Below are 27,360 nucleotides of genomic sequence, written 5' to 3'. Positions count from 1 at the left end.
GTGAAGATGAATCCTTGACTACACAAATGTATGCCTAGAATTTTCTAATATTTTTGTAATGATTTTGTATAACACCACAGCAACAATCAAGACTGTTGTATCAGAATTTTAAGCACGGGTAATTTCTAAATTATATACGTTGTACTTACGATACGTAGTAGCCACATCTGGGTGAAGCTGGCGGTGGAATAATGGGTGCCATAGTGGAACTTGGGCACCTGATCATCCTCCCAGGACTCATATCGGTCTGAAAAGAATGCCGCCCTCTTGGGGTTGAGAGCACCAATGGGCTATGGAGAAATATGAGCACAAAACATATTTTCAGGTACGTCGAAAAATGTTGAAAAACAACCTGCAACGTCTTTTGACTGCTGCTTGACATGAAAACAGACCTAATGTATGACAAAGATGTGGGAGCGACAGCAAAGTTCATTTTACTGTGAATCCATTCAGGGACAACTCCTCGCAGCATAACAGTTGTTGCAAGGCAAATGAAACTGGTAACCTTTGTGCAATCTCAAATGAATATTAGATGATGTTTCCCCTCAGACAGAGATCAATCCTTCCCCACAGAGTGCTTTTTAGAGACTGTGAAACAGAGCCCCTGCAGCTGTAGTCTGTCAGAGAAAACTAATGTGCTCCAATGAAAGAGTGCCTACTAGGAATATCAATGGCAAGGCTGCATGTTCCTTTAATTTCTGCTTTTATTAATCTGTAACTAATACACTGGTCACCAGCCCTATTTGTAGTCTAGAAAAATGGTTAAGTTGCATTAATTTTCCATCACTCTGCAAAACCAATAACCCCGTTCTGCTCAGCTATTATTTAAATACTCATTTATAGAAATCACTTTCAGGCTGGTTCAATTTTTATTAGTCTTCTGCTGGCTGTGCCTCATTCCCTCAAACCCCCCCTCCCCCCATCTCTCTCTCTCTCACACACACACAGACATACACACTCAGGCACTCTCAGATACACACAGCAGATCAATAGTAATGGAATGATGGCCTTTTGAGGATGAGGGGCTAGCAGGGCGTGGATCAATTGGATCTCTTTCATATCATAGGGTGCCTGTCACAGCAAGACTCGTCCAGGGCCAGGCATTGATATTGATCTGTGCTATGGCTACTGTTTTGTGTCAGCGTAATGGGGCATGTTTGTGTACATCTATTTGTGTGTAGTGGGAGTAATACAGGCAGGATTTGTGCAAAATTGGTTGCTTTTTCAGTTTAGTGAGTGCATATATTTTTCTTTTTTTAAAAAATAATGATCTTGAATATGTCTGCGGTTTTACATGTAAAAATGCGTCGTGCCACCACACTGCGCAGCTCTGCTTTGACAGTGACACACTGTGGGCTTCCTCAGGGCCACTGGGGGTGGGTGAGTACACAGAGTGAATTATACATCAAGCCCATTGGTCTGATTTATAGTCCTAATAACAGTCGGCTCATTAAAAAAAGAAAAGGGAGAGGAGGCATATAAAATAAAAAAAAAGCCTGAAAGTGCCACAGTGACAGAGAGAGAGAGAGAGGAAGAATTGTGTGCGAGTGCATGTGGGGGCTGTTGGTTTGTACGAGCCCGACATTGTTTACTGCTGTAAATTACTGTGGGGCTAGCACTCTGAGCTTACAGTAGCTACAACAGAACAGTGGTGACGGCGCGGTACATCAGCGCTGAGAGCCCGGCGGTGTGCTGATGGAGCGCCTGCTGCCGCCCGACCGCAGATTGGCCTAATATGTTGTGGCAGAGAATAGCACTCTGATGAGGGCTCATACAAATGAACCAATCTCGTAGTTTTAATTAGACTACAGAGGAAGCTAAAGAACAAAGATGTGCTGGTGCTTTAAAGCTCTGAACACCAGTGAATTAATCTTGGATTAATCCTAATCAGTTCTTCATCAACATCAACACAAGGAATAAATGCAGTTACAAAAACATCTTAAAACACATTTTAAACATCATTTACAATCAGATTTGTGTTTAAAATAGCATTATGATGTTGAAAGAGCACAACACTGACGCTCAGCAGAGACAAGAAAAGTCATGTCGGTATCAGGAGTGTGTGTCACAGTGTGTACATAACTCTCCCAACCTTCCTCCAATAAGTGAACTTGGCAGCCTCCCATATTATCCTCAGGTTGAGAACATAAACGTTTTGAAAATGTGTATGCATGCCCAGAGAAATAACACCTTATGAAACAACAACAAGGATCTTCCTGAGTGAGAACTATTATAAGAGCATTATCCAGTCTGCTCTGCTTTTACAACAATAATAGGTCACTGGTGATGAAGTATAATGGCTTACTGACGATTTGAGCATCACTTGGGCTTAGTCATAAATCAAAAGAGCCTTTTGAACGGAGTGTTTATGTATAATGTCCTATTTAAACAGTGAAAATGGTGGGGAAGGCCTGGGGGATAAACATATGGGGCACGTATGGTGAAATCAATACACCATTAGCTGATGTGGCTGTGAGCAGTAGCTTATAGCACAAAGGTACAGGGAACGCTCAATAAATCCTCACCATTTCTGGTGCCATGTAAATGTACACTACCTAATCTTTGGTTAGGGGGTTAACAATTCTTTGTTAAAAGCTGCACCGACCGTGCTTTTGTTTTCACCGGAATCGCATGGCAACACTGACCAATCGTAATCAAGCCTTGTGTATGTAGGACAAGTGGATTTTTGTCAGGAAATGTGTGACACTGTGCAGGAATGTAGTGTATGAAATGGTAAAGGAATGAGAAAACGGAGGAGAGTCACAACACTTGCAGTCGGTTCTTGTGTGTGTGCTTATCGTGACTACAATGTTATCTCGGGGGTCGGCGTTTGATGTCAGGTTGAGGTTAGAGTTTATGATAAGAAAGTCCCTGGGGTCAGAATGGCTCTGGCAGCGGGGAACATAAATTCTGTGTGGCCTCTGTTGTGCTGGGGATGATGACTGCGTGTGACACACACACACACACACACGTTCATGGCAATTTGGCTTCTCAATGTCACTGGAGGCTTCTCAGATGACCTGTTTCTATACGAGACAGCCACCAACGTGACATAAAGGGGAGGATAAGAGAGACGTGGATGGTGAAAAAAGAGAGACAAACAGAAAGAGAAAGGAAGCTGAAACAATAAAGAGGAAAACAAAGCTGAAGGTGGTGAAAGACACGGGCATACAGCAAAAAATAACAGTGAAGGTCAGAAAACATTAGGATGCAAAGAAAAGAAACAAAGAGCACAAATGCTTGTTGTTGCAGAGTTGGGGTGGGGGGTTTGATTGGGGGAAGGGGGGGCTATGCTGTGCTGCTTGCCCTTTTCCCAGACACTGCAGTCTGCCACGGTCCAGTGGTCATACACTGATATCACACGCGTGTCAACAACATGAATAAAACAGATGTAATAAAGATTGGCCGCGGTCCCTCCCCTCCTTCTCCCTCACCGCTGCTATTCTGCTCTGATGGGAAAAGAAGCACAATAACAGCAAATGATGCTGTTGTTCTTCTCTTACAGTCTCTCCTCCTCTTTCTTTTGCTCTCAGATTGTCTCTTTGTTTCTCCTCCTTTTGCCCATCTCCCCTTCATTTCGCTCGGTCCCTGGGGCTGCGAGGCTTGACTGAGCACAGAGGCTGAGCCGTCCAAACTCCGAGGCAGCGCAAAGGCAAGGAACGGGAGGCAGAAACGAGCTAAGAAACTGAAGGAGGGCTGCATGTTTGTGTGAGTCTGTGAAAGTGTGTGTGTGTGGCAAGTGCAACTGTCACATTTCAGCCTACTGGGCAACATGAAGCCAGAAAAACAGAGAAATTATGCAGCTTCATACAGTGTGGAAAGCTACACCGGGAGGGATAAAAACAGAGGCCAGAGACACTGAACGAGCAGATCGGAAGTGAAGGCAGGACTGCTGGGAAGAGCCCAAGGGACAAGGTGTTGACTGCTGTTGTGTTTGAATCTGTATGACAGGGCGGTGTGGAAGAATGGAAGTGTGAGCGGATGGTTTTTGTGTTTGTAGTGAACGCACAGGGCTTGTGTATGATTATACCGTGCAGATGTTAGGGGTATTTTTTTCCACACTCTCTATTTCCGAGGTTTAATGCATTTTAATGAATGTTTAGCTGAAGGCTCAGTCACACCGCAATTTGAAACACCAAAATTACAAGTCAAAATTCATTATTTCAATTCAGTCGATGATATTAGTGGCTTCACTTGGTATCCGCGCTCTCACCACAAACCAACTGCGAACCAACTCCTGCGATTTCTGACTTCTGAGGTAACCAACAGAGCAGCAGATTCCAAATTGGATGTAGCCACCATATTGGCTCTGTTACAGCATCCGCTTTAATCATGGATAATACATACAGCAAAATGAGAATCAACACCATTAAAACTTTACTCTTCATTTCCATTTTTCCCCAGTATAACCAAACTTCCAGCACCTCATGTATCACAAGGCTGTGCAAATGACGGTACCAATTTGTGGTGTCACTGGAAACTATGGCAGTGTTTAGACTGACATTAGCACTGCATGGTCAAAAGAGAAAAAAAAAATGAAACAGGGGTGCTTACACCGCGTCCAAAGAGAAATGGATAATGCCGAAACACGGTGCAACTAATCAGGAAATGAAACGTATTTGATTGCTGGCCAATGAAACACATGCAAGCATACATTCTTATTGGGTTACTTAAACATCACGAACATCATAATGCTACTGTTTATCTTACATTTGTCAAAAATCTTTCTGCATAGATCAATCTTGAGTTTTAAATTCCTGTCCCATAGTGTGACAAAACACTGCGTAGCATTTTGCCATTCAGTAAACCTTAAAACTCATGGATGTATTACGCAAACTAGATTTCATAGATCACCCAAACCTACAGCAACTTCATGGACACCAGCACAGCCCCTTGCGTTTTGCGTTTTTTAAAAACATGATGCTACTTTTGGTTATCTGTCGGCCGATCTGTGAAATGTTCCATCCTGTCTCATTAGGTGGGTACTCCCTGCATGAACACGGGATGCTCCCAGGACCTGAACAAATGTGTTCAAGTGTAACTCTGAAATGCACTTCCTCCAACGTATCCCCTGTCCATTAACACATGCCTTTTTTGTTTCCATGGCTGATTTATTCCGTCATTTTGGTTCCAGCAGTTAGACAGCCACTCAGTCATTTCACTCTAAAACTAATCCTCTGTCCTCCCACTACTGGACAACATTACACACAACTGATGTTCAGCCCGACAAGAGGAGGATTATGTTTTTTTGCTTTTTGTTCTGTGTGTGTGTATGTGTGGAAAAGACAGGGAGTTCATGCGAGTAAATAACTGCATGTCTACTTACAACATGGGGGAGAATCTTTTAAGTAATTTCAGCTGTGAGAGAGTGCGTATTTATGTGCCAGGGGGCATCTTAGGGCAGGTTTCATTGTTTTAAGGCCAATCACTTGATGCCTGGAGCTACCAGGGAGTATTACTTCACTTCCTGTGGTGTCGCTGAAGGTCAGACTTGAAAGAATTCAATTATGAACTTTGAATTATGAACAGAAAACGACAGCTAAACCAGAAAATGGCAACTGCAAAGAGAGAACATTAGGACTTTAAATGAGCTGCAGCAAAGCAGGGCCGCCTCAATAACACAAGTCAGCACCTGATCACACAGATTATCTGTGATATTTATCACCTGCAATTTTTCGAAATACATATATTTGCCAAGAAACAGCAGATTAGCGGTAACTTTTTGTCTTTTGAGACACAAATAACAACAACAACGGAGCTACCAGGGACTAAATAAATACAGCAACTAAATGGACTTAAACTACCAACACACAAACATGCACGCAACAAGCAAATATTTCTTCTCAACTTCCCTTGCTATCTTTGGGATTAAGAAAAAAAAAAAAGAGGAGTAACAGAGGAGGACGGGATCTGAGTGTGTTACCTTGGACAGGTCTCTGAAGTTGCTGGGCAGAGTGAGGTCAAGTTCCTCTGAGTCGTAGTTGGTGATAACCCAGGGGAAAACCGGGTACTGGTTTAGGTCATTAAAGCTTCGACCTGGTGGAAGGAAAGAAATTGAGAAAAGAGACAGTGACAACGATTGAACAATGAATGGTGTCAACAACTAACAACACTAGCTCCAAAAAATTCCTGAAGGGTTTTGTGTTTGTGCAGATTTGCTCTATGAGGAACAATGTGGTCCCTGTAACATCACACAGGCGGTGTTGGGTGGTGTCCTCACCAGAGATGGTGTTGAGAAAGATTAGGTACTCAAAGTTGGATATCTCACGCCGTTGCCAGCGCTGGGTCATGTTAGCTGCTTTGAACAGCTGCTTTGGTGTGGCCAGAGAGATGCGCCTACAAAGAGAAAGACGGAAAAATACATCTGTAGACATTCAGGTGTTTCCCACTCTGACGAGGATGGATGAATACTGCAAAGTGGTTCAGAGACAAAGTCAGTCACCTCATCACAAGAACAGCATTTGCAGGCTGAAAAAAAAGCCTCAGGCTTTATTAGACTTTTGCAATACAAATGTCATTTTATGAAAAATCTATTGAACTTACAGTCTTGCTAATTAAGAAGAAAAATGAGCAATAAATTGGGTTGAATATTTGTGAGCATGTGTGCACGCGCACACACACACACACACAGAGCCTGGAGCATGACGTATGCAGTAAGACAAAAACAAATGACCTCCAATCCAATTAAAACAAAGGAAAATGATGGAATTAATCACTGTCAGGGTGTGAGATGATAGTCATTAGGCCTCGCAAAGGTGAAAATACAACTTTCCATACACGAGATGGTTACGGGACATACCATTTTTTAAGTTTTGTACTGACAACAAACAATATCCAGTAGGAAAATAGCTTCTGTATGCTTCTCTATTTTCTTTTTATCCCCCGTAGATCACATCACATTTAAACGTAAAAACTTCAGGGTGAGAGGACACACAAGGTGCTTATTATTGGTGAAATGGTTTAAAAGCAGTGGGATAACACTCAGTTATGAGCACCAATATTAAATGGATAGTGAAGTGTGGTTTTGTAATTATTGTTGTGGTATGCTGGACATTAAACATTTTGTGCTGTGCTGGATGTATCATCTAGTGTGTGTGTGTGTGTGTGTGTGTGTGTGTGTGTGAGCACACAGAGCTACCCTGTACAGCTGTCCTCAGGTCAAAGAGGCAAGGTGTCCCTGGTCTGCAAACTAGCTTGATTAATGAACCCAATAGAAACACATACACATTCTCTCACCCTAACTCTGTGTGTTTTTTATACAAACACACACTCCTACATCCACACTGACTCATTACTGGATGCACCCTCTTACTCAGACTCATTACGTACACTTCAGTGTTAGCTGTTGCTACGTGGAGCATTTTGTTTCCTGGTTCTGAGAAAACACTTCCCATCAGTATTAAATCATCCTGACTCACATATGTCACATAACTCTCCAAAATATTCGTATCTCACAGACAACAACCGTTACAGCTCAGATAAATGATGACAAAAATTTCACAATATGCAGCATGAAACTGAAACAAATCCCTACTGGAAATATTTATACTTTACTACTACTATGTCTTCAGATTTGGTTTGTCCTCTTCAACCTATTTTTGTTCTAACTGTATTTGTACTCCAGTACTCCAGGAAAAGGAATGTTTTTTTGCAAACTTTTATCCAAAGTTTCATCTTTCTTTTATTTTTATTTGGAGGGACAAATCATGGGTCTGAGGATGTGATTCCACCAAGCAGTCTGGTTCATTACACATACTAGTGTTTTAAATCCACTTCCATTTCACTTTATTTCCACTACATCTTAGACAAGGAACACACATGTCAACAGCAGGACCAGGCTTGGCTTTGGCAGTGCCCGGACACAGCGCAGACATGATGTGAAGGAGGGCGGGGGAGGGGTGTGTGTCCCCTGCAGGCTTACAAGGAGCTATTTGCTTCACACTGATGGAAATAAATAAATGACCTGGACTATGTTTGTGTGAAGCCAATTATGTCTGGGAGGTGAGGACAGAGCGGGAGGGACAGAAACGGTGACCAGACCCTCGTGTGGTGTATAAGTAACAGCAGTGTTAGTGTCGCCTAATCACCATTTTCACTGTTCAGATGTGGTGCAAGCCCACCGAAAATGATCAGAATCAACAGTTAAAAATGTAAATGCAGCAACAACATCAAAAGTTATTGTGTATTTCTGTGTTAAGCTGTGTGTCTCACCTGGTCTGTGGAAGACCGAAGTTCGTGCCCACCCCAACACGAGGAAGACTGTGGACCACCTTCTTCACGGTGGCTGCATCTGGGAAGTTAAACATGACTGCCGCTACAGACAGGCACAGAAAAATAACTAGTTATATCAGGGAATCCCTTCATATTACTCATACGGTATAAAATCACCACACTCGACTCAATGAGAATGTCCTGAGTATACATGAACACACACACACACACACACACGCTCGCGCACACATAAATGTGGCATGCATGTATATCAGGCTTACAATAAAATGGTGAAATGGCTGCATATATGTGACTATCAGGTGCTGTCTTACTTCTGTTGGCCATAAAGATTTCCAGAGCAGTATTCTGCAGCAGGTAGCGTCTGGAAAAGATGGCGCGGATCTCTGTGAACAGCCACTTTCCATGAAGACCTTCTGTATAGGCGAGAATCTGAAAGACAACACCAGGAAGAGAGAAAGCAAAGAGAAGGGGAGATGAGAGTCAAATGGAATAAGGATTATTATTTTTTTTTTCCAGACGAGGACAGAAGAGGGGGAGAGTAAAGGGAGGGGAGCAAAGAAGAGCAGGGTAGGTTAGTTCATTTTTCACACAGTGATGGCACGACGACCTGAACAGCACGATTAATGTCTTATATTGATCAGCCTCAATGAAAAAGAGATTCCTTCAGCAAAAGAATGGACGCAGTTTGGCTAGAGGGAGGGAAGGAAATGCTTAGTTCACTAAAAGATAATCCATATTACCTGTGACTGGGAAAATCAGAGGATTACAATCGAAACTTCAAAGCAAGAACTCCCTGTTTCTCTGTCTGTCCTCCAAATATCTCAAGGACTGTTCATTTGATCTACTTCACACTTGATACGAGTATTGCTGGGGATCCAAGGAGATAGAGGAGACAGATACAAGTCGAGAGACAGAAGGTCCACTAACAAGAATCAATATCAGTTTAAATGTATGATACATTGCTCTCCTCAAAGCCACCATGCTCCAATTTTCTAAATGTTTCATCATTTTAAAAGTAGTCTATATGCTTTTGCTGCTATGATAACCTAAGGTCACACCATGTGTCAACTACAATCATTACTCAGCAGTTTAACACTTTCTGTTTACTTAAATGATCAGGTATGAGTGAGAAAATGGCATAAACGAAGTCACTGAAACTAAATCACTTCAGTGATTTCCTTGGCTCCACACTGATTAAATTCATCTACCTGACCAAGCAGTCCAGTGGAATTTGGGGGTTAAAGGTAACAAGTAACTGGCAAATCAACCAATAGGTTTGCAAATATGTGATTTCCTTATCATGTGTAAAAATATTTTTATTGTAGGTGGGCTGACAGTAGAGGAGTGGACAAACTTAACTGGTGAGTGTGTGATGGTAAACATGTTAAGTATGCTGTGTTCTTCTTTTTAGCAGGCTTGCACGAATAATCCCTGATGTTAAGGTAAGTGCTTATTTCAACAAATGTGCAGACAGCCTATAAATAAATATTTGAAAAGTAGTATATGTGACATGAATGTGGTTAGGAGCCTATTTTATGTTAAGCATGTGACAACTTAGACAATTTTCTGTATTTCTGTGGAGGTACCTGTCACAAGGGTCAAACAATATTAGGTTAGCTCGCTCAACATTTAAAATGATTCAACGAGCTGAGCTTAATCTGTCCCCATGAAGACCGTGGTAGCTGTCAGAGTAGTTTGCTCTGATGGCTTCCACAGTGCCTGACAGAACCATATGTTTGGCCCTGCCCCTGTGATTCGTACTCCTACTAATCTGGCATTTAGATTTGCTACTAACCTATTTAGCACTGCTTTGTTAACGACGCTTTTGTTTCAACCTTTGCTTCCAGTTTCAAAAGGGTCTGCTGACAAGGGGCGCACAAGGAGAAGGCAGAGAGGCAAAAGGAAGCTTTGGGTTGTCATAGCATGGTGCAAGAGGATGTGTTATTAATCACAAATATTCAAATGTGAGCTAGAACGCTAGGCCTAGACTTAACTTAAAGAAGCTCATTAAAGAGAGGGGACAGTCGAGGAGACCAGCTGAGACCTTTGCCAACCAGCTGAGGACAGCCTCTCCCTTCCCATCTCTATGAGGAATAAGACCTGCCGACCGCATCACAGACTCACTTCAAAGTCTCAGGAGTTCAATTAAAAGTGGATTAGTGGTTTGGAGAAGCTCGCTGGGGCTGCGTCCACCAGCCTCCTGTTTTCCTTAACAGGGGCTCAAGATGACTATACCAGTCATCATCAGCCTGTAGCAAACCCCACCACAAAGATAGGAGGAGTCACAGGAGTGAACCACACAATGTTTTATCTACAACGAAGAAGTAAAGGTGTAAATATCGTATGTTAAGGAAAAAAAAGACACCACGTACGATTTACATATAAGTATAACGGAAGACTATCACATCTGTACTGCAAATATGAAGCTGTATAGATAAAAGATTTTTCCAACTAATGGCCTCGCTCTGAGTTCAGACAAGTGAATTTTGATGACAAACAGGCTGAAACACCCGATTAGTTTTCTCTCCTGACGGACATGCTGGCTTTCAGATTACCACATCAAGAATCCTACAGAAATACATGCCCAACTGAAGAAATTTTAATGGTATTTAAAATAAAGAAAGAAAGATATTAAACTGCTCCTATCTGATCAAAAATGTAATCCCTGTTTTCAGGTGTATGATGAGTGACTGGATGGGGAGTAACCTTTCACCTCAAAAACGCAATGGTTGACTCATTTCATCCCCAAGAGTACACTCATAGACCTCCCGATGGATGTCAAGAAGATGCCCAGGGCTGATGTGATAAAGTTGCAGTCTCCGATTCCACAGATAAATATGACAGCAGCTGAGGCAGCCAGATATCATTTTCCCTTGGACCAATGAATCTGCTGTAAATAGCACTCCACGTTCCAGGATCACCGTCCCTATCGGCAGCGCCTTTTCCCTTGCAGATGAAAAAACTGCGAGGGTGACAAGGAACATGACAAACTATCCATGTTGTAATGCTCTGGCCGTTCTGACCACGTCTGGACAAATTACAATGGTGTGGAGGTTATTGTCCAAGCTGGAATTATGGCTGCACCAGCTTCCTCTGTGATAAATAGTAATGTGGAACTGAATCAGTCAAGCTCAAAGAGATGATAATGCTACAGAGCCAGAAGAGGAATTTTTTAAAAAAAACAAAAAAAAAAAACCCACAAAAACCAGACTCTGCCAGGTCTCGCAATGCAGTTACATTTTACAATCTGAGCAAAGAAAAAAGCCTTGCTCAGTTCAAAAAGGATAAAAATAAAAATGAAACGACCGAGGTTGAGAAGAGAACTGACAATTCCACAAAGGAAACATTAAAAGGATCACAAGCTCGTACGTTAACATGAGAGGTCGAGTATAAAAGTGCAGCTTTATTGATGTTTCATTTCACGTAGAACATTATCCATGGATTCAGGTCTGCTTGCGACCTGGGATCAATTTCGAAGCGTCACGCAGGAGGACACGGCCAAACAGAAAACAAAGGACCCGGTCTTGATTGCAACGCTTTCTCTCCGTCTCTCCCGCTCCATCTCTCCCTCCTCCTCTTTCAACCTGTTTGTGCGCCAGGCTGCTGCTCATTTCTGAAGCACTGTCGTTTGTCTCTGTCAGATGCCCAAAAGACTGCAGAATGAAGAGGGACACATGAAGAGGAGCCGAGTGACTGTGGCTACGGTGTGTAACCACACACACACATACACACACAAAGTCGCGTTTCCATCACTTTAGGGGACATTACATAGACTTATATTAATTTCCTGGAGGCTTCACCACCACCTAACCATAACAATAAACATTACTTGCCTAATCCTAACCTCCTTACCTTTACCTAACATTAAAGCAAGTCTTCACCTGAACGTTTAACGATTTATGTTGTGGGGACTTGCACTGTGTCCCCATACGTAAGGCGAGTTGAGACTTTTGTCCCTACAACTACAGGAATACATGTACACACACACACACACACACAAACTGTCACTGTTGAATCTCGCAGACAGTCCTTACCAGTGAACTCTATCACCCTTTCCTTTGTGAACCAAGTTTCCTTTACCCACCCCGCTGCCTCTTTAGAAACATGGGTAAAGTCAAGCGACGGAAGATGGTGACACAAACAGAATTTAATTGAAACTGCAATGAATTGGGGGGAAGAGTTAGGGGAGCAACAGACCAACTATCAGCAGCATGGTTCAAGATAGATGAGGCTCTCAACTGCCTTTGCTGTCGCCAGGCTGAACATGTGTGTGTGTTTCTGGGCTGATAAGACCCTTGAGTCAAATAGGACAGATGCCACTGCCAATTCCTAATAAAGTAAATCCTTATTTGTCATAAAACATGGAAAAAGTCTAGCTTTAACACAAGCCATGCTGTTTTCGTACAAGAAATGTTCAAAATTGCATGTAAACAGGGTCTGATAAGTGATACATGCATATCTGCACGTTGAGTTTAATGTGCTGCGCATTCTTGAAGGAAAATGCGGTGATTGAAGTTCAATTTGTTGCCTGTTATTAAGTATTTCCGCATGGCTGCCTCAGTTAAAGGATAATGGATGAGGGATTTATTATTACCTTTTGGTCAAATGAAGTGGTGTGGGAGATAAGGTGATGAAATTAATGAGCGGGCAGAAGAGAGGTGATCCATCAACATCAAAACAGAGACGAGGGACAAGCGGCATTGGGAGAACTTGATAGAATTCATAACAAAAAAAAAAAAACCTGTGGACTTATCAGTATGTAGAGTTGCTTATTGCTTTCATTTCCCAACAGCTGTCTATGTCCCAGGCCCCTCAACACCCACTACTTCACATTTACCCACACATCATCCGATGGCTTTAACATGCAAACAATGAACTGCAGCTGGATATTCTGAAGACTTGCACAAATTAGACTCCCATTTTTCTTATTCAGAAGTCACAAATACAGAGAAAACCACTGTGTATAAGTACATCAGAGCCATAGTGTTTTGTGACTCTTTCTCACTTGACTGACTACAGAATCAAGCTATCTACAATAAGCAGAGTTTCAGTGGGCCGAGACGCTGACAGCGTTTTTACTGCAGCGGCAAATAAAAAAGAAAGCGCAGACGAACACAGGCTGACGTTTAAAGGCTTTCTGACACACTCATCTGGTGCATCCACAGAAACCCTAAAACTCTTATATTCCCACTCTCACTATTCCTTACCCCCATTTCTTGCTCACCTCCTCCCCCAACACCCTAACCCCCCACCAACCTCTGTTACACACTGGTAAACGAGGCCTTGTCACCCCCCATCAGTAAATGAGTTCATCGGACTAACGAGCAAGCAAAGGGCCCCGGCACACTAACAAGGGTCTGTTGGCTGCCTGTGCCTCTGGACCAATCAGGACCCTTATCACCGTTGACACAAAGCCTCCCCAAGCCCTCTGGAGCCAATTAAGACAGATTTTGCTTTTGAGATTGAGTGATGGCTAGAAAAAAAAAGATAGGAGGAGGGAGAATGAAGGACTGAAAGTACTGTACTGAGAGGACAGATAGAAAGATGCACTGATATATTCAAATATTTCTTGAAAGAGATACAGTATGTGTTTCAACTGAAGCCATTACAGGTAGAAGGGGTACGGTTGGTGGGTAGCTGTTTAGAGACTGTGTTTGAGATAAAATAGGGAAGTCATTCAAGAGGAACACAATGCTCCTTCACCATGAGGACCTGGAATCATATGACCTGAAGACAGTGCAGCCACATGACTCTACTTTCACACTCCAACAGTTATCGTGTAGCCTTTGTGCGTCAGCAGAGAAAACGATTTCACCAACTGACAATGACTCCATCTCTGTTCCGCCACATGCTCCATGATTGCTGAACTATGGGTATACTGCAGCTGGGCGAGCAGTGAAAATACTGAAATATAAAAAGTTTAAAATTGATATACTGAACTCCAGACCAATCAACAGTCAGGTTACCAAACCGATAAACAGAAAGAAAAATAAGTTCAACATTTTAGGAAGCATGCTTATCCAAGTTCTTGGACAGAGATAGATACCACTCTGATATCTTTTTCTTGAGTTTCCTAGCAATCGTATGGTGAACACAAAACTCCAGGAAGTTACAGCACTCAGCCAAAAAATAGTACAGTGCCTGGCCATAAATTGTTTTTACACCCCAGTTTTTTTAAGGATGTATTGTGTGTACCTCTGAACAGAGCCAGGATAGCAGTTTCACTTCGTTTCCATTTTTCATGCTAAGCTGCTAAGCAGCTGCTATCTGTAGCATAGCATACTGCACAGGCAGAAACGACAGTGGTATCAATCTTCTCATTGAACTCTCAAAAAAGTAAATATTTTCAAAATGTCAAACTATGTCATTAACATAGGACCACAGACAAACAGGTACAGATATCTATCAATACGCAGTCAAAATATTTCCATTATATCTTGAGTTTGTGTGTAAGTGGGAACAAACAATACTGGTGAAATATTGGATATACTGTCAATAGGTTTTGACATAAAGTAGCAAAGAATGTTGTGTTCACCAGTGACTGATAGACACAATTGTTCTACCACCATGTAACTAATTTAAGATGTAGTCAATGGTCACACATGAAGGTCTATTTGCCTCGAGGGAAGTAAAACAAACTACAATGTCCAAAAAAATAAACACAACTAAGAAGCTACGCTGGAGTGTGAGAGAATTAAAGAAAAATAAACAAGCCCAGCTTGCAGCGAGTGTGAGGTTATGAAGCCTAAAGGCTCAAAGCATTCAGTCCCAAACATCACCCAGTAAGAGTTTGCACTGCGTGAATAAAGTCCCTTTTGAAAGGATCTTTGGGGGCACTTAGTCTGAATTTAGCCTAATAAGGATTAAACCCCTTTTTTGGCCCTTTTCACTGTTTGCCAACAGGTTAGCCTTTTCTCCTTTCCTTTCCTCGGCTGCTTGGCCTTTTTGAAGTGGGAACAAAAAAAGGTCTTGTGTGGATTTAAGAGAATGCTGCAGTGGTCCTGGGGTTAATTGGTAGAGACGTAAAGACTTCAGTGCAGTAATTTATTAAAAATTCAGCCGTTGGGCATTAAGCTACGAGGATGAAAGCTTCAGAAGGACCCTGACATATACGATACCTAAAGCAGAAAGACATAACAGCAATGGTGGCAGATACACATATACATAGAATTCACAATTGAAAATATGACAAGTAATAACCTCATTAAATAAGACTTTTTTAGACTTTGAAACACCAAAGTGTTAAATATTTTGGTAAATTATACAAAGGTAACATTATGCCAAAGTATATAAAATGGCTCCATTTGTTGTTTGCTTAAATACGCAAAATCAGCTCTTCCTTTTTTAACCCCATCACAGCTTAGACTAAGGGCCAAAGGGCAGAGTTAGTTCGCTGAAAGGTGATGGGGGACAAAGGATGGATAAGGCTACATAAGTGAAGGGAAGAGGGGTGTGAAATGTAGCAGACATCCACAAATTGAGAAGATCCTCTATTCTGTCTTTGCATTATAACAGTGGATGTTTGAGACCCTTTATTGTTAACATTCTACATCCACAACTGATTCAAGCTTGAATCTAACTTGATTTTGGAAAGTGCAAAAATTTTTTTTACACAGTTCACACAGAACTCGAGTAATACCCTTCATACTCTAAAACTGAACAATGACAGTCCAGTAACAAATAACAGAATCAGCTTTGTGCCACAATGCAGATAAAATGCACACCTGAGACACCAGCAGTTGCATGTAAGAACTTGTTTAGATTGCTCTGAAATGGTTTAAACATGTCCCATGATTTGTCAAGCTCATTAGTAAACACTTGCACATCAGGAACAGGAAAAAAAGGAACGTATATGCTTTTCACCAATATTCAGAAAATCAAGGAGACAGCACTGAACCACCACTGAAGCACAGTTTTAGACTCAATGCTTTTGCCTCCCCCTCCACTCCCCTATAAGCTTCCATGGCAAACATCAGACAGGTTAAGATCGCCAACCGGCTCCTATCGCATTCTCCCCGCTTTTCTTCAATCTCTCACTTTTCCATTTAGTGATGGATAGGCTTTTTTAGGGGTTGGTGCGAGGCTTGGCTGAAGTAAATTCTTTTCTAATCCGCCTATTGTCACCAGCTTAAGTGGGTGTGGGGTGAAAAGTACACCCCTCGTGGGGAATTTGGGGTCAGTTGTCCGAGGCGAAAGAAGAAGGCGAGAATAGGATTTTTATAAAGGAACTGGATTGGCTGTGGAGACTTTCGAGAATTCGAAGGTGACTCAATTGGAGCTACAGGTTTATTTTGAGATAAAACTGTAAAATGTAAACTGAATTAGTAAACATCTTAAATATGCTGAGAACAGATAAATTATTAAATAACTGAAACACGAAGTACAGCAAGATTCACTTGGATGTGCTTATAGCAGTCTAATGTCTATACCCTGGTTGTAGAAAGCACTGTATTCTGTTTTTCTATTATCATTACGGGGCATTTTGGGAATATAACTAATATAAATGAATAAAGGGAATATTTGGTGTTCAAGCTGCAAAGTGTTACACTACAAGAGAATCATTTGCTAAATGTACCTACCCTGATGCATTCATCAAGGACTCTGATGAGGGTAGATCCAAAACAGTAAAGAGTGAGCAACACAACAAGTTAAAAGGAGTTAAATCACCCCTTAGAGCCAAGGAGAACTGCAGAGTTGGTGATAATTACCTGTGGGTGGGTCGCTGTAAACGACTATAGACTTCAATTGGTGGAGCTTTATTGAGAATCAAACAATTATTGATAGAGTTTGCGATTTTTTACTATTCTAGTTAATGTGGACTCAGCATTTCATTTTACTATACAGATTTAATATGACTGTGACTGCTGGAGTAAAACAAATTTGATGTGCACAATCTCTTTTTTTTTTTTTTTTAACAAAATTTATAACGAAAGGTTTAGGAAAGTCACTACAACAACACTTGTATTAATGACCATCTGTGAATCAGATTATTATTATTATTTTTATTTAATTTATGTTAATCTACAGATTTGTTTCTACAGAGCAGAAGTAAAGCTTTGTTGTGCTGGTCCGCTAGTCTGCTAGAAAGGAGTCTTGGATGAGTAAGTAATCTGCAGAATGTCCCAGTGGATGTGCCATTTCAACCAGACTGGATGGGTCATTAACCATAATGGCAATTGAGGCACCAGAATTCAGCAATGTAACATTCGGCTCTCCAGCATATGAGATGTCTTTACACAGAGTACACATCAGTGCTACCAGTGTACCTTATAAAAATGAATACATCGGGTTCAAATTATTCTGGATTTCTTTTAGGAATTAACAGCCCTGATGAATGCTCTGTCTTACTCCAGTTACTTTGCCTTTGTATTTATGAGGCATTCTATGATTTGAAGTACAGATAAAATCAAGCTCCACAACACACATATTTACTCAAATTCTCCAACATATGGATCTAGTTTTTATCATCTGAAATGCAGCACAGACCGTTTTGACAAAACAAGACCACATTTACAATTTCAGTTTCCAATATGCTGGGCTTGACATCGATCTTTCAATTGGAGCCGGGTGTCTCTCTGACCTCAGCTGAATAACAGAGGCTTGTGTGAACAGCAGGTACACAGGTGCTGATTGTAATATCAGTAGCCTACCAGGCAGACTGGCATCCATAAACAGGCCTATCCATCAGGCTGGTGTGTTGCCTTTGACACGTGTGTCAGAGGGAGACGAAGGGAATAAATGATGGAGAGAGGGGATCAATCACAGGAAGGGAGGGGAGGCACCTGCCCCCTGACTGGTCCAGTCAAGCCCAGAGATGGAACATGATGGAGGGGCTAGGCTCAGGTGCAAAGAGTCGGGGGGGGTGGCAGCTCTTTGTCTGGAGGTGCTTGGTTAAGTGTGAGCCACGTTTCAGCCATAGTGGTCAGTGGTTGTGTTAAGGTCCAAAGTCAGGTCAGAAACAGAGAGACAGAGGGAGGTCAAGCATGTTTATTAGTGAAAAGAGATGAGGTAGCTGTTTGTGTGCCTCTGTGTGTAAGGGAAGAGCAGCAATTGGAAGTATAACATTAGTCATCATTAGGTGGCAAGATGACACGGTGTCTAATGGTTCTTTATGTGATTGCCAATGTGGCAATTGTTTTTCCTTGACCTGTCCTACCTGGTTACCACTCGCTGCAGAGATTCATCAGACCACTTTGGTCACGAGTCACAGTTTACATCTAGTCAAGAGTGAAAGAAAACCCACATCAAATGTCCCCTAACTGAATTCAAACCGTCTGATTAGGGCTGCAAATCAACAAACTGCAAGATATAAATAATAATGTAAATAATAATAAACAGAAAGATGCCCAAGAGTCTACAGTCTACTGACTCTGTGAGACTTTCCTTAGCAACGGTAGCGCTAAATGCTGTTGTCACTATGGTAACATGCAAACAGTGACATAGCTAACATGCTAATCTTTAGTAAGTATAATTTCTGCCATGTTAACTATCTTAGTTTAGTAAGTTAGCATGATGCACACAAAGTACGACTGAGGCTGATGATGGACCTGATGACACTAGACAGAAATTTATGCAATCATCAAAGTTACTACAACTCTGCCTGAGGAGAACAAGGATGTCTGTACTAAATTTCATGTTTCATCCTGTGTTTTCAAGACATTTCACTCAAAAACAAAAATGTCAATCTCATGGTGGAAGCAGTGGAAAATCAGGGATCAATAAAAGTTATTAAGATTGATAATCTGGGAAACATGAATATTTTACAGTTGAGCAAATTCATGTGGTAAGTGTCGATATACTGTACTGCCCTTATTAAGTGAATACTTTGACCTGCTGGTAACCCTAAACAAATATTCATCCTCTGGAGACCATGAATGACTCTATAAAATTTAAAGCCTATCCATTCTATAGTTGTTGAGATATTTCAATAAAACTCTGAGGTGTTAACCTCATGTTGCTAGTGGGAAAGTTAGAGCGTCACAAATGTTAGCAGGAATACTAACATAAACATTTACTGTCGTAAACTTTTACAAAACTTTTATTGCAATAAATCCAACAGTGGTTGAGACATTTCAAACTGAACCAAAGTGGTGGACTTCTGGAATTCTGCTCGTGTTTGCCTTGATCTCATAGTAGGGCAATCGCCAAAAGTACAACAGATATGGTCCATAACCAAATGGAGGAGCCAGTATCTTGGCTTTTCCAGAGAGCTGAGGCGCATCATTAACAAGACTTTCTCCATCACTCTTAAACACTCCACATCTGGCCAGGGGAGCGCTGACCTCATCCCTACAGAATTCATCATCGCTGATGTATAACCTCACTCAAACAACTGGAGTGAAATAAAATAGACCACATCACAATCGTCTACGTTGTTTGAGACTCAGAAGGGAAACAAAGCAGAGGTGGGCTGCATACGTATTTTGTGGATGAGAGACAGGGGGAGGCAGTAAAGACGGTAAGAAGACCTAACTGCTCTTCTGGGGAACAGAAATTCACTTCAGGAGGCTTTAAACCTTTATTTGGCCTTATTTCCTCTAATTGGCCTATATCTTTGGAATTGTTTGCTCATGTCTTCATGTTGGACTGTGCCTTGACATAAGCATTGAGGCAAAACGCGAGTGTGATAATAATCGGGTTCCTGATGACTGGATGAGCGAAAGTGGGCCGCTAGGGAATGATACTTTAGATAAAACTGACCCTGGTTGTTGAGAACTCAAGGACGGTGAAAATCCAAGAGGAACGCACGATGGCTGTGATGCAAACAAGCATTTTGTTTGGTAAGGAAACTTTTCTTTTCTTCCAGGTGCTATAATTGTATCTGTACCTAAAACCAGATACATGGACATGGGAAAGATAAAGAAAGAAGGTCATCCCAACCCATCACTCTGCCATTTGGTGTCATGGTGCGGCTCAGGGATTTATTGACCACCTCAAGATGAGCTCTGTCAGAGCGGACGAGGCGGTGGAACGCCATGAAGGAGAGACAGAGGGAGGGAAGGAAGGAGGGCCGACATGAATGAGTGAGAGTGAGGGGATCCCTTTCCTTGGGCTCATTGATAATGACATACCTGCTTGGGCTGTCCGTTAGTCCTATAGCACACACTACTTAGGCTCTAACTGGAAAATCAATAGGCTCCTCTCTCAGAGACCTCTTGCTGCCATGGCTCTTTGTGATTGGCAGCTGCAGCCGAAGGTCGTCCCTGGCGACCATGAGTTTGGCGGAGCAAGCAGGAGGGAGGGAGGGAGGAGGGGCTCAGTCCCAGCAGTTTGACACTTTAGGGAGAGCTTAACGATATGGGACTGGTCGCTGCATAACACCAGGGTGGTTTTCCTTGACTGAGTGACCATCTATTCAACCACTCAAGCTAACCCTGAGGAGCCGTCACCACCCCGCTAATTAGAGTTACCAATGTCTTCTCAGCGGGGTTTTTATCATGGCATAGTCCAAGGTTGGACACTGACCTTTAGGAAAAATTCACTGGTATTCTTGCCCAAATAATTCTCTACCTTGTCTTTGGCTAAAACTTTCAAAGTAACACAATTTAACTTGTATCTTAGCTCACAGAAACTAGAAACAGCCTTTACATGTTTTTGATACAGTGAGAATCTGCATAGAAACAAGCTGAGGAGGTCACACAGAGGCAATAATAATATTATTTAAAGAGGTGATTTGATTTCCAATATTCTGTGTATTGTGTGGCGTTGATGGGTATATGCTTAATTTGAGTAATTTATAATGCATATCATTTTGATTTACCATCAGTTGCACGGAATGATTATTTATTATTTACATTTAAATGTGTTTTGACAGTCCAGTAAAAATAACCTCTTAAGGATGACATATTAACAAATAAATAACTTTCTTTAATTCTGTTACGTGAGGCAGTTAAATCTGATTGTAACATTGTTGTGTGGCCCCCTTTGTGATCATTTCATTCACTTCCCCTTCATCTGTGTATAAATGTTCAGTAGATGTATACTGCATTACAGGAGCATACTGTTTACTAATATTATAAATATAATACTTTTTGTACTACATACTCAAAAACTGTGCAATCAGGACACAGGGAGCGTCAGTAATACAGTTGCACAGTAAGAGGGGTCCTACGGAAAGGTTCCCCCAATCAGGTCTTTGCTAGTACTTCCTTTGACCAATCAGCCGAAAGTAGAGCAAATTTCACTTCCTCATTCATGCAATATTAGTAGTCTCCAGGAGTGGCTCTGCAACAATAACTCCCATTCAATATTGACCACTTGTGTCTAAACACAGAAAGAGTACTGCTACACACACACACACACACACATCATAGACAGACAGGCAAACACACATCTGCTCTGTGACTTCATCACTTCTGCTGTCTGCCGAGCAGATGCAGAGGCCTGCCAGGCAATTAGTTGCCTGCGATGATTTTCTTTGAGCCTTCTATGGAGGGAGCAGCTGGGTCCATCCGGGTTTGTGAGGCAGCAACAAAATGTGTGAACAAGAGCATCAAAAATGTACTCGCTGAAGTTCACGTGTTCACATGTGCATGTGTTGTCAGGCAGGGAGCCACTTTCCCTAAAGCTATCATGTTTCCAGAGAAAGGAAAAAGGAAAAGAGAGCAGTACCTAAAAATGCCAAGTCTTGACGTCCCCTTCCCTTATCACTTGGAATTATAAGGCCCACTAACTCAAGCAGACAAGGGGGGGGGAGGGGGGGGGGTGTCTACACTGAAAGGTGTATTGCATGAACCAAGGTCACTGCTATGACTGTCTGCCACTCTGACATAAAGGAGACTTTCACTTCGTTCTTGTTCTGTGTACAGTATAAACTGGCAATTCAGACTGAAAATTCAACAAGTAGATAAATTAAACCGACCAAATTATCACTGAAATTCAATTTCATGACAAACATCTTGTGAGAGTTATTAAACAAGACTCTCAAATGAAGAACTGAATATGAAAAGTGTGTATTGTGTACAGTACTAAGCCACCTGGGGGTACCAGCGTAAACTGCTAAGAGGGGGGAGAGAGAGAGAGAGCGAGAGAGAAGAAGAAGAAGAAGAAAAAAGCTGAGGCAGGAGAAAAGAAAAAAAAATGGAGGAGCAGCGAGGTTACCCATCAGCTGGCAGACATTTGCACAGGCATGGACACTGTTTGGTGCTCGTGAGGGGATCACTGTGCTGTCGTCACGCAGACCTAGATCAAAGAACTCTCTGACAGGCCCCTGATCTTTTCCCCAGTCAATGTAAACCAGGGGGAAACTCTTTCGGAGGAACCACAGATAATTCTGGATGTTTTCAACAGATACAGAGCACAAAAAAAGGAGCAGCATGAATGAATGAATAAGTGACAATTGGGAGGCCTTTCTATAATATTGTATTATATTATAAAAACGCATAAAGGCATATTTGATCAACTAAAAACTATAAGGAAAGTTGCTCCCAGCTGTCCCCAGCAGTGTGATGAACCCGTACCTCAGACTGTAACGTGCATTCAGTCACATGCAACTTACAGACACACATGACAAATGTTCACACAGCTTTCTGATACGACTGACCTTTCCATTTCAACAGACTGATTTAATAACATCCAGTCCGATGTATCCAGCCATCTCTACACTGCAATAAAAAATGAACACATTTTCTCAGGTGGTGGTTTGATAGGTGGGCCAAAGCAGATTCATAAGATCTTGATAAAAGCCTTTCTGGTCATATATTTAATTAAGCTACAGTTAGCATGTTCTTCATAATATTTGGACAGTTGCTCTCCAAGTAGTGTCGATTAATCTCTCTGGAGCTGTGAGCTTGATGATAAACAGTCATACTGAAATCAAACAGCGGGACAGTCTTTCTCCTGTTTTTCTCTCCGTTTCTATCTTTTTCTTATTTCCAAACACTGGGATAACGATTGCTGTACTTCAGTAACACGCTGAGAGAAGGAATGTCATATGTCAGTTTAACATTTCTTTTAAATTTCACAATAAATCAAAGTCGCACGCGTTACGATGTGTTTCTCCACATACTCTAGAGGTACTACCAAGAATATCCAAATAGATGTTGTGTATTCATTTATCCTCTTGAGCATCTTATTTAAATGTCACGTCAGGCTCGTGTTTTTTTTTCTTGGTGGAAACAGGTGACTTTGACACTGAACCTCTCCAAAGAGGACAAAGTTAATTCAACTACTCTATTGGACCAGCATTGCAACGTCAAAACTAATGAGAAGCGTGAATAATATTCATCCACAAAATGTGTAATTAAAATCCTGTTTAGAGTAAAGTTTGTGTGGCAATATCCTGCCTTGGATCTAAATAAAACAAATATGAACCCCATGTAAATCTAAAAAAATGCAGGGTAACTTTTGCCATTTCTATTTTTAATGTAGAAGGTTATTTGTTACATAGACATGAGCTCAAATATTCAGGTCTTGCACACTGACGTAAACAACAAATTGTGCAGATTTAATCAAAAGTTAGCCTACTTTATACTCCCTAAAGCCTCATCAGCACTTGCAAAAAGGCTACATGATGAAGTCCAGGAGATGTGGCAACTAGAAAGGAAGGGGCTCGTTAATCTTCTCAGTTTCTGAAAGGTTTGTGGCTTGTTTCAGAATCTCTTGCATAGTTGGCTACTTCATATCAGTAAACAGGATTCTGGAAATCATTGTTGAGTCAATATTCTGCATTATGTAAAACTATTTCTGTAACAAGTGACCCGATGTTAACGCATATTTAACTTTTTTTTAAATTTAGCAACAAACACTCACAGCTTTCTTTTTTTTTGTTAAATGGTCTTTGAAATACAGTTGGACAACAGGAAAATGCAGCAACGGACATCTTCGATAATGAAGCTACGCAGTCGGCAACTACAATCTTACTGACTCTGATCAACTCATTGATGTTCAGAAATTATGGAAATAACTGGACTATACAGAACAGCTGTAGTGTCGCCATGATAGTGACGATAGTGAGGGTTTTATTCAAAAAAAGGATAACCACCGGAAATTAAAAGCCTTATTTAACTGAACTACAAAAGCACCGAAAGGAGGGAGGACATTAGAAAACGTCCAATTAGCTCCACGTAATTTTTACGCCAGACAACTAATGACCGCGACCTCATTAACAGGAAAAGCAGGACACGCGTCACGGAACCGCAAAGGTTAACAAGCCGCAACGACGCTTCCCCCAAAATGTGTGTTTTTATTTTTGCCCACCACGCTTACATGTCTGAATACGTCTCAGACTGAAAGCCTCGCGTCTGTGGGGACGAGGAGACTTCAATTACAACCTCGGAGACATACTCGGTTAAATTATTCAGAATGGACAAGGTTCACGGCGATAAACCCGCGGGCAAATTAACGGGTTACTGTGTGTGTGTGTGTGTGTGAGAGAGAGAGAGAGTGAGTGTGTGTGTGTGTGTGTGTCTGTAATGCCGCAGGCGTGTTTTAGTTATTTGACTCCAAACTATCTTCTGTGTAAAATAACACCAAGGCTCAATGTTCGATGAAATTTCAAATCGATTGATCGATTAGTTCAAACACTTGTCGGGCAGATCACCTTAATCCCTCTGATCGTTTATGTTTCACCGTTTAGGACCCACTAATTCAAGTTTTTCTGAGCTGAAGCTGCAGGTGCACTCGACACATTAAACGGGCATTAAACAAAATTGATAACGGCTGAAAAATAATCAACAATCAATAAAAAATATTTATCTCTTTAATGAAAGATATGATTTCACGTGACAGTTTTCGCCAATAAAAGGGAATTGGAAAGAACAGGAGGAGAATGGGATAAATTGGCTATTGGTTTATTTTTCACTTTTAATTTAATTAACAAAAATGAACAACTGGCCCAGCCTCCTAGTTAGGCGTCTTTAACGAGAGGAAAAATGAAAAAGAAAAAATAAATAAATAAGTAAAATAGATGAATAAGTTTTCCAGATTACGCCATCACATCAGACCTTTATCGGATAAAAGCAGGACATCCTGGTGGCTATGAATAAGCATTTTGTTACTGGCTGCCAAGGACTGAAAAGACGATTCAAATACTGAGCCTTTCAAATGTGAGGAACAGCAAATAGACATTTAATTAAAAACGGAGAGAGTGTGAGAGTGACACTTAACAGCAGAATATAAGCAGGTCTAAAGTTAAAGGCTGTCACTTACACTGCGCCTACACTCCTAATCCTCAGCACGCACAGGGCAAAATTTTACGCGAAAGCGCAACATTTTTCTTAAAAAGAAAAAAAAAATAATAATAAGTTTTAGGTCTACTGCTGACTTACAGAGTACACACTGGAATTCGCTCGTATAAACCGAAAAGGTTTGTGTTTTCCTGTGTCGAAGTGGGAGCAGCGGTCAGCTCCGTGCGCCCAGATGCTGCCGAGGCGGACTGGAGCTCCTCTGCTCCGATTGGCTGACTTGCACTGACAGCTCTGCACATGATTGCAGGAAGAGAAGCCCGACCCCCTTTTCACTCTTCCTAAAGGAACCATTCATAAACTACACAAGTCCAGCTCACAGCTGAGTGTGGACGAAAAGTGAGCGGGGGCGCGGAGCAGAGAATAACAGCGGGAGGAGATGAGCGGTCACAGACGGTGTTTTAGCCTTTAGCGTCTGCAGCAGAGGACACGGATGGTGACCCGCAACCTGAATATGAATTCATCTAACCCGTGCTGGAAGTGCTCATGACCTGGACTGATATTTTAGCAGACTGTTACGTTGCATCCCTATCCGTTTCCTCCTCCTCACACTGACGTCCATCCGCTGCAAAGGCAAAAAAAAAGAAGAAGAAGAAAAAAAAAAACTTTGATTACACACTTTTCCTGCACGGGGAAGCATTTGCCTCTGGCTTTACCGGTAAGCATTGGATCCGTCAACTTACTGCGACTCTCCGGTGTACAGCCCGGACCTCTGCCCCAACATGATTGCGACGCAGGCAAAGCTGGTCTACCAGCTAAACAAATATTACAACGAGAGATGCCAAGCTCGCAAAGCGGCCATTGCGAAGACCATAAGGGAGGTTTGTAAAGTGGTGTCGGATGTCCTGAAGGAGGTGGAAGTGCAGGAGCCCCGGTTTATCAGCTCCCTCAGTGAAATTGATGCGCGCTATGAGGGGATGGAGGTCATCTCCCCCAATGAGTTTGAGGTGGTGCTGTACCTCAACCAAATGGGGGTGTTCAACTTTGTGGATGACGGCTCCCTCCCCGGCTGCGCGGTGCTGAAGCTGAGTGATGGCCGCAAAAGGAGCATGTCGCTGTGGGTCGAGTTCATCACCGCCTCGGGCTACCTGTCAGCCAGAAAAATCCGCTCCAGGTTTCAGACTCTGGTGGCACAGGCCGTGGATAAGTGCAGCTACCGCGACGTGGTAAAGATGGTAGCGGACACCAGCGAGGTCAAACTACGGATCAGGGAGAGGTACGTGGTGCAGATCACCCCCGCGTTCAAGTGCACTGGGATCTGGCCTAGGAGTGCAGCTCAGTGGCCCATGCCTCACATCCCCTGGCCAGGCCCTAACCGGGTAGCTGAAGTCAAAGCCGAGGGTTTCAACCTCCTCTCCAAAGAGTGCTACTCGTTAACGGGGAAGCAGAGCTCCGCAGAGAGCGACGCCTGGGTTCTGCAGTTTAGCGAGGCCGAGAACAGGCTGCTCATGGCCGGCTGCAGGAAGAAGTGTCTGTCCATCCTGAAGACTTTGAGGGACCGTCACCTGGAGCTACCAGGACAACCGCTCAACAACTACCACATGAAGACCCTACTGCTGTACGAGTGCGAGAAACACCCGAGAGAGACCGACTGGGACGAGTCTTGCCTCGGAGACCGACTGAACGGCATCCTGCTGCAGCTCATATCGTGCCTGCAGTGCCGTAGATGTCCCCACTACTTCTTGCCAAACTTGGACTTGTTTCAGGGAAAGCCTCACTCAGCCCTGGAGGCTGCTGCTAAGCAGACGTGGAGACTAGCGAGGGAAATCCTCACCAATGCTAAAAGTTTGGACAAACTATAAAGCGACTGTATAGACAGAGACGAGAGACATTTTGGGATAAAACTTAAGAGGAGGACAAATTTGATTCTGCAACTGATTCTCCAAGCAATGTGAAAAAAAAAAAATCAGAAACGAAATAACACAGCGAGAGCAAACCACCAAAC

The 27,360-nt window shown here is 42.2% G+C and overlaps 2 protein-coding genes across 7 annotated transcripts in view; one reads left to right on the top strand and one right to left on the bottom strand.

Moving 5' to 3' along the window:
* Positions 1 to 27,360, bottom strand: part of lrba (LPS responsive beige-like anchor protein) — a 176,795-nt gene that overhangs the window by 43,751 nt on the left and 105,684 nt on the right. For all 6 annotated transcript variants that reach the window (XM_046415260.1, XM_046415230.1, XM_046415250.1 and 3 more), the window contains 5 exons: positions 8,544 to 8,661; positions 8,212 to 8,314; positions 6,221 to 6,336; positions 5,924 to 6,036; positions 150 to 290 (listed from right to left, as the gene is read on the bottom strand). In XM_046415260.1, coding sequence (XP_046271216.1) covers positions 150 to 290; positions 5,924 to 6,036; positions 6,221 to 6,336; positions 8,212 to 8,314; positions 8,544 to 8,661 — 591 coding nt within the window. The remainder of the gene's footprint in view (positions 1 to 149; positions 291 to 5,923; positions 6,037 to 6,220; positions 6,337 to 8,211; positions 8,315 to 8,543; positions 8,662 to 27,360) is intronic.
* mab21l2 (mab-21-like 2) lies at positions 25,676 to 27,355 on the top strand. The gene has a single exon (XM_046415436.1). It carries the CDS (start codon positions 26,138 to 26,140, stop codon positions 27,215 to 27,217), a length of 1,080 nt encoding a protein of 359 aa, XP_046271392.1. The 5' UTR covers positions 25,676 to 26,137; the 3' UTR covers positions 27,218 to 27,355.

Source organism: Scatophagus argus, chromosome 2, assembly GCF_020382885.2.
Source record: "Scatophagus argus isolate fScaArg1 chromosome 2, fScaArg1.pri, whole genome shotgun sequence".
In the NCBI taxonomy this organism is placed as follows: Eukaryota; Metazoa; Chordata; class Actinopteri; family Scatophagidae; genus Scatophagus; species Scatophagus argus.
Note: the sequence above shows the minus strand (reverse complement) of the source record. Positions and strands in the feature narration are given on the sequence as shown.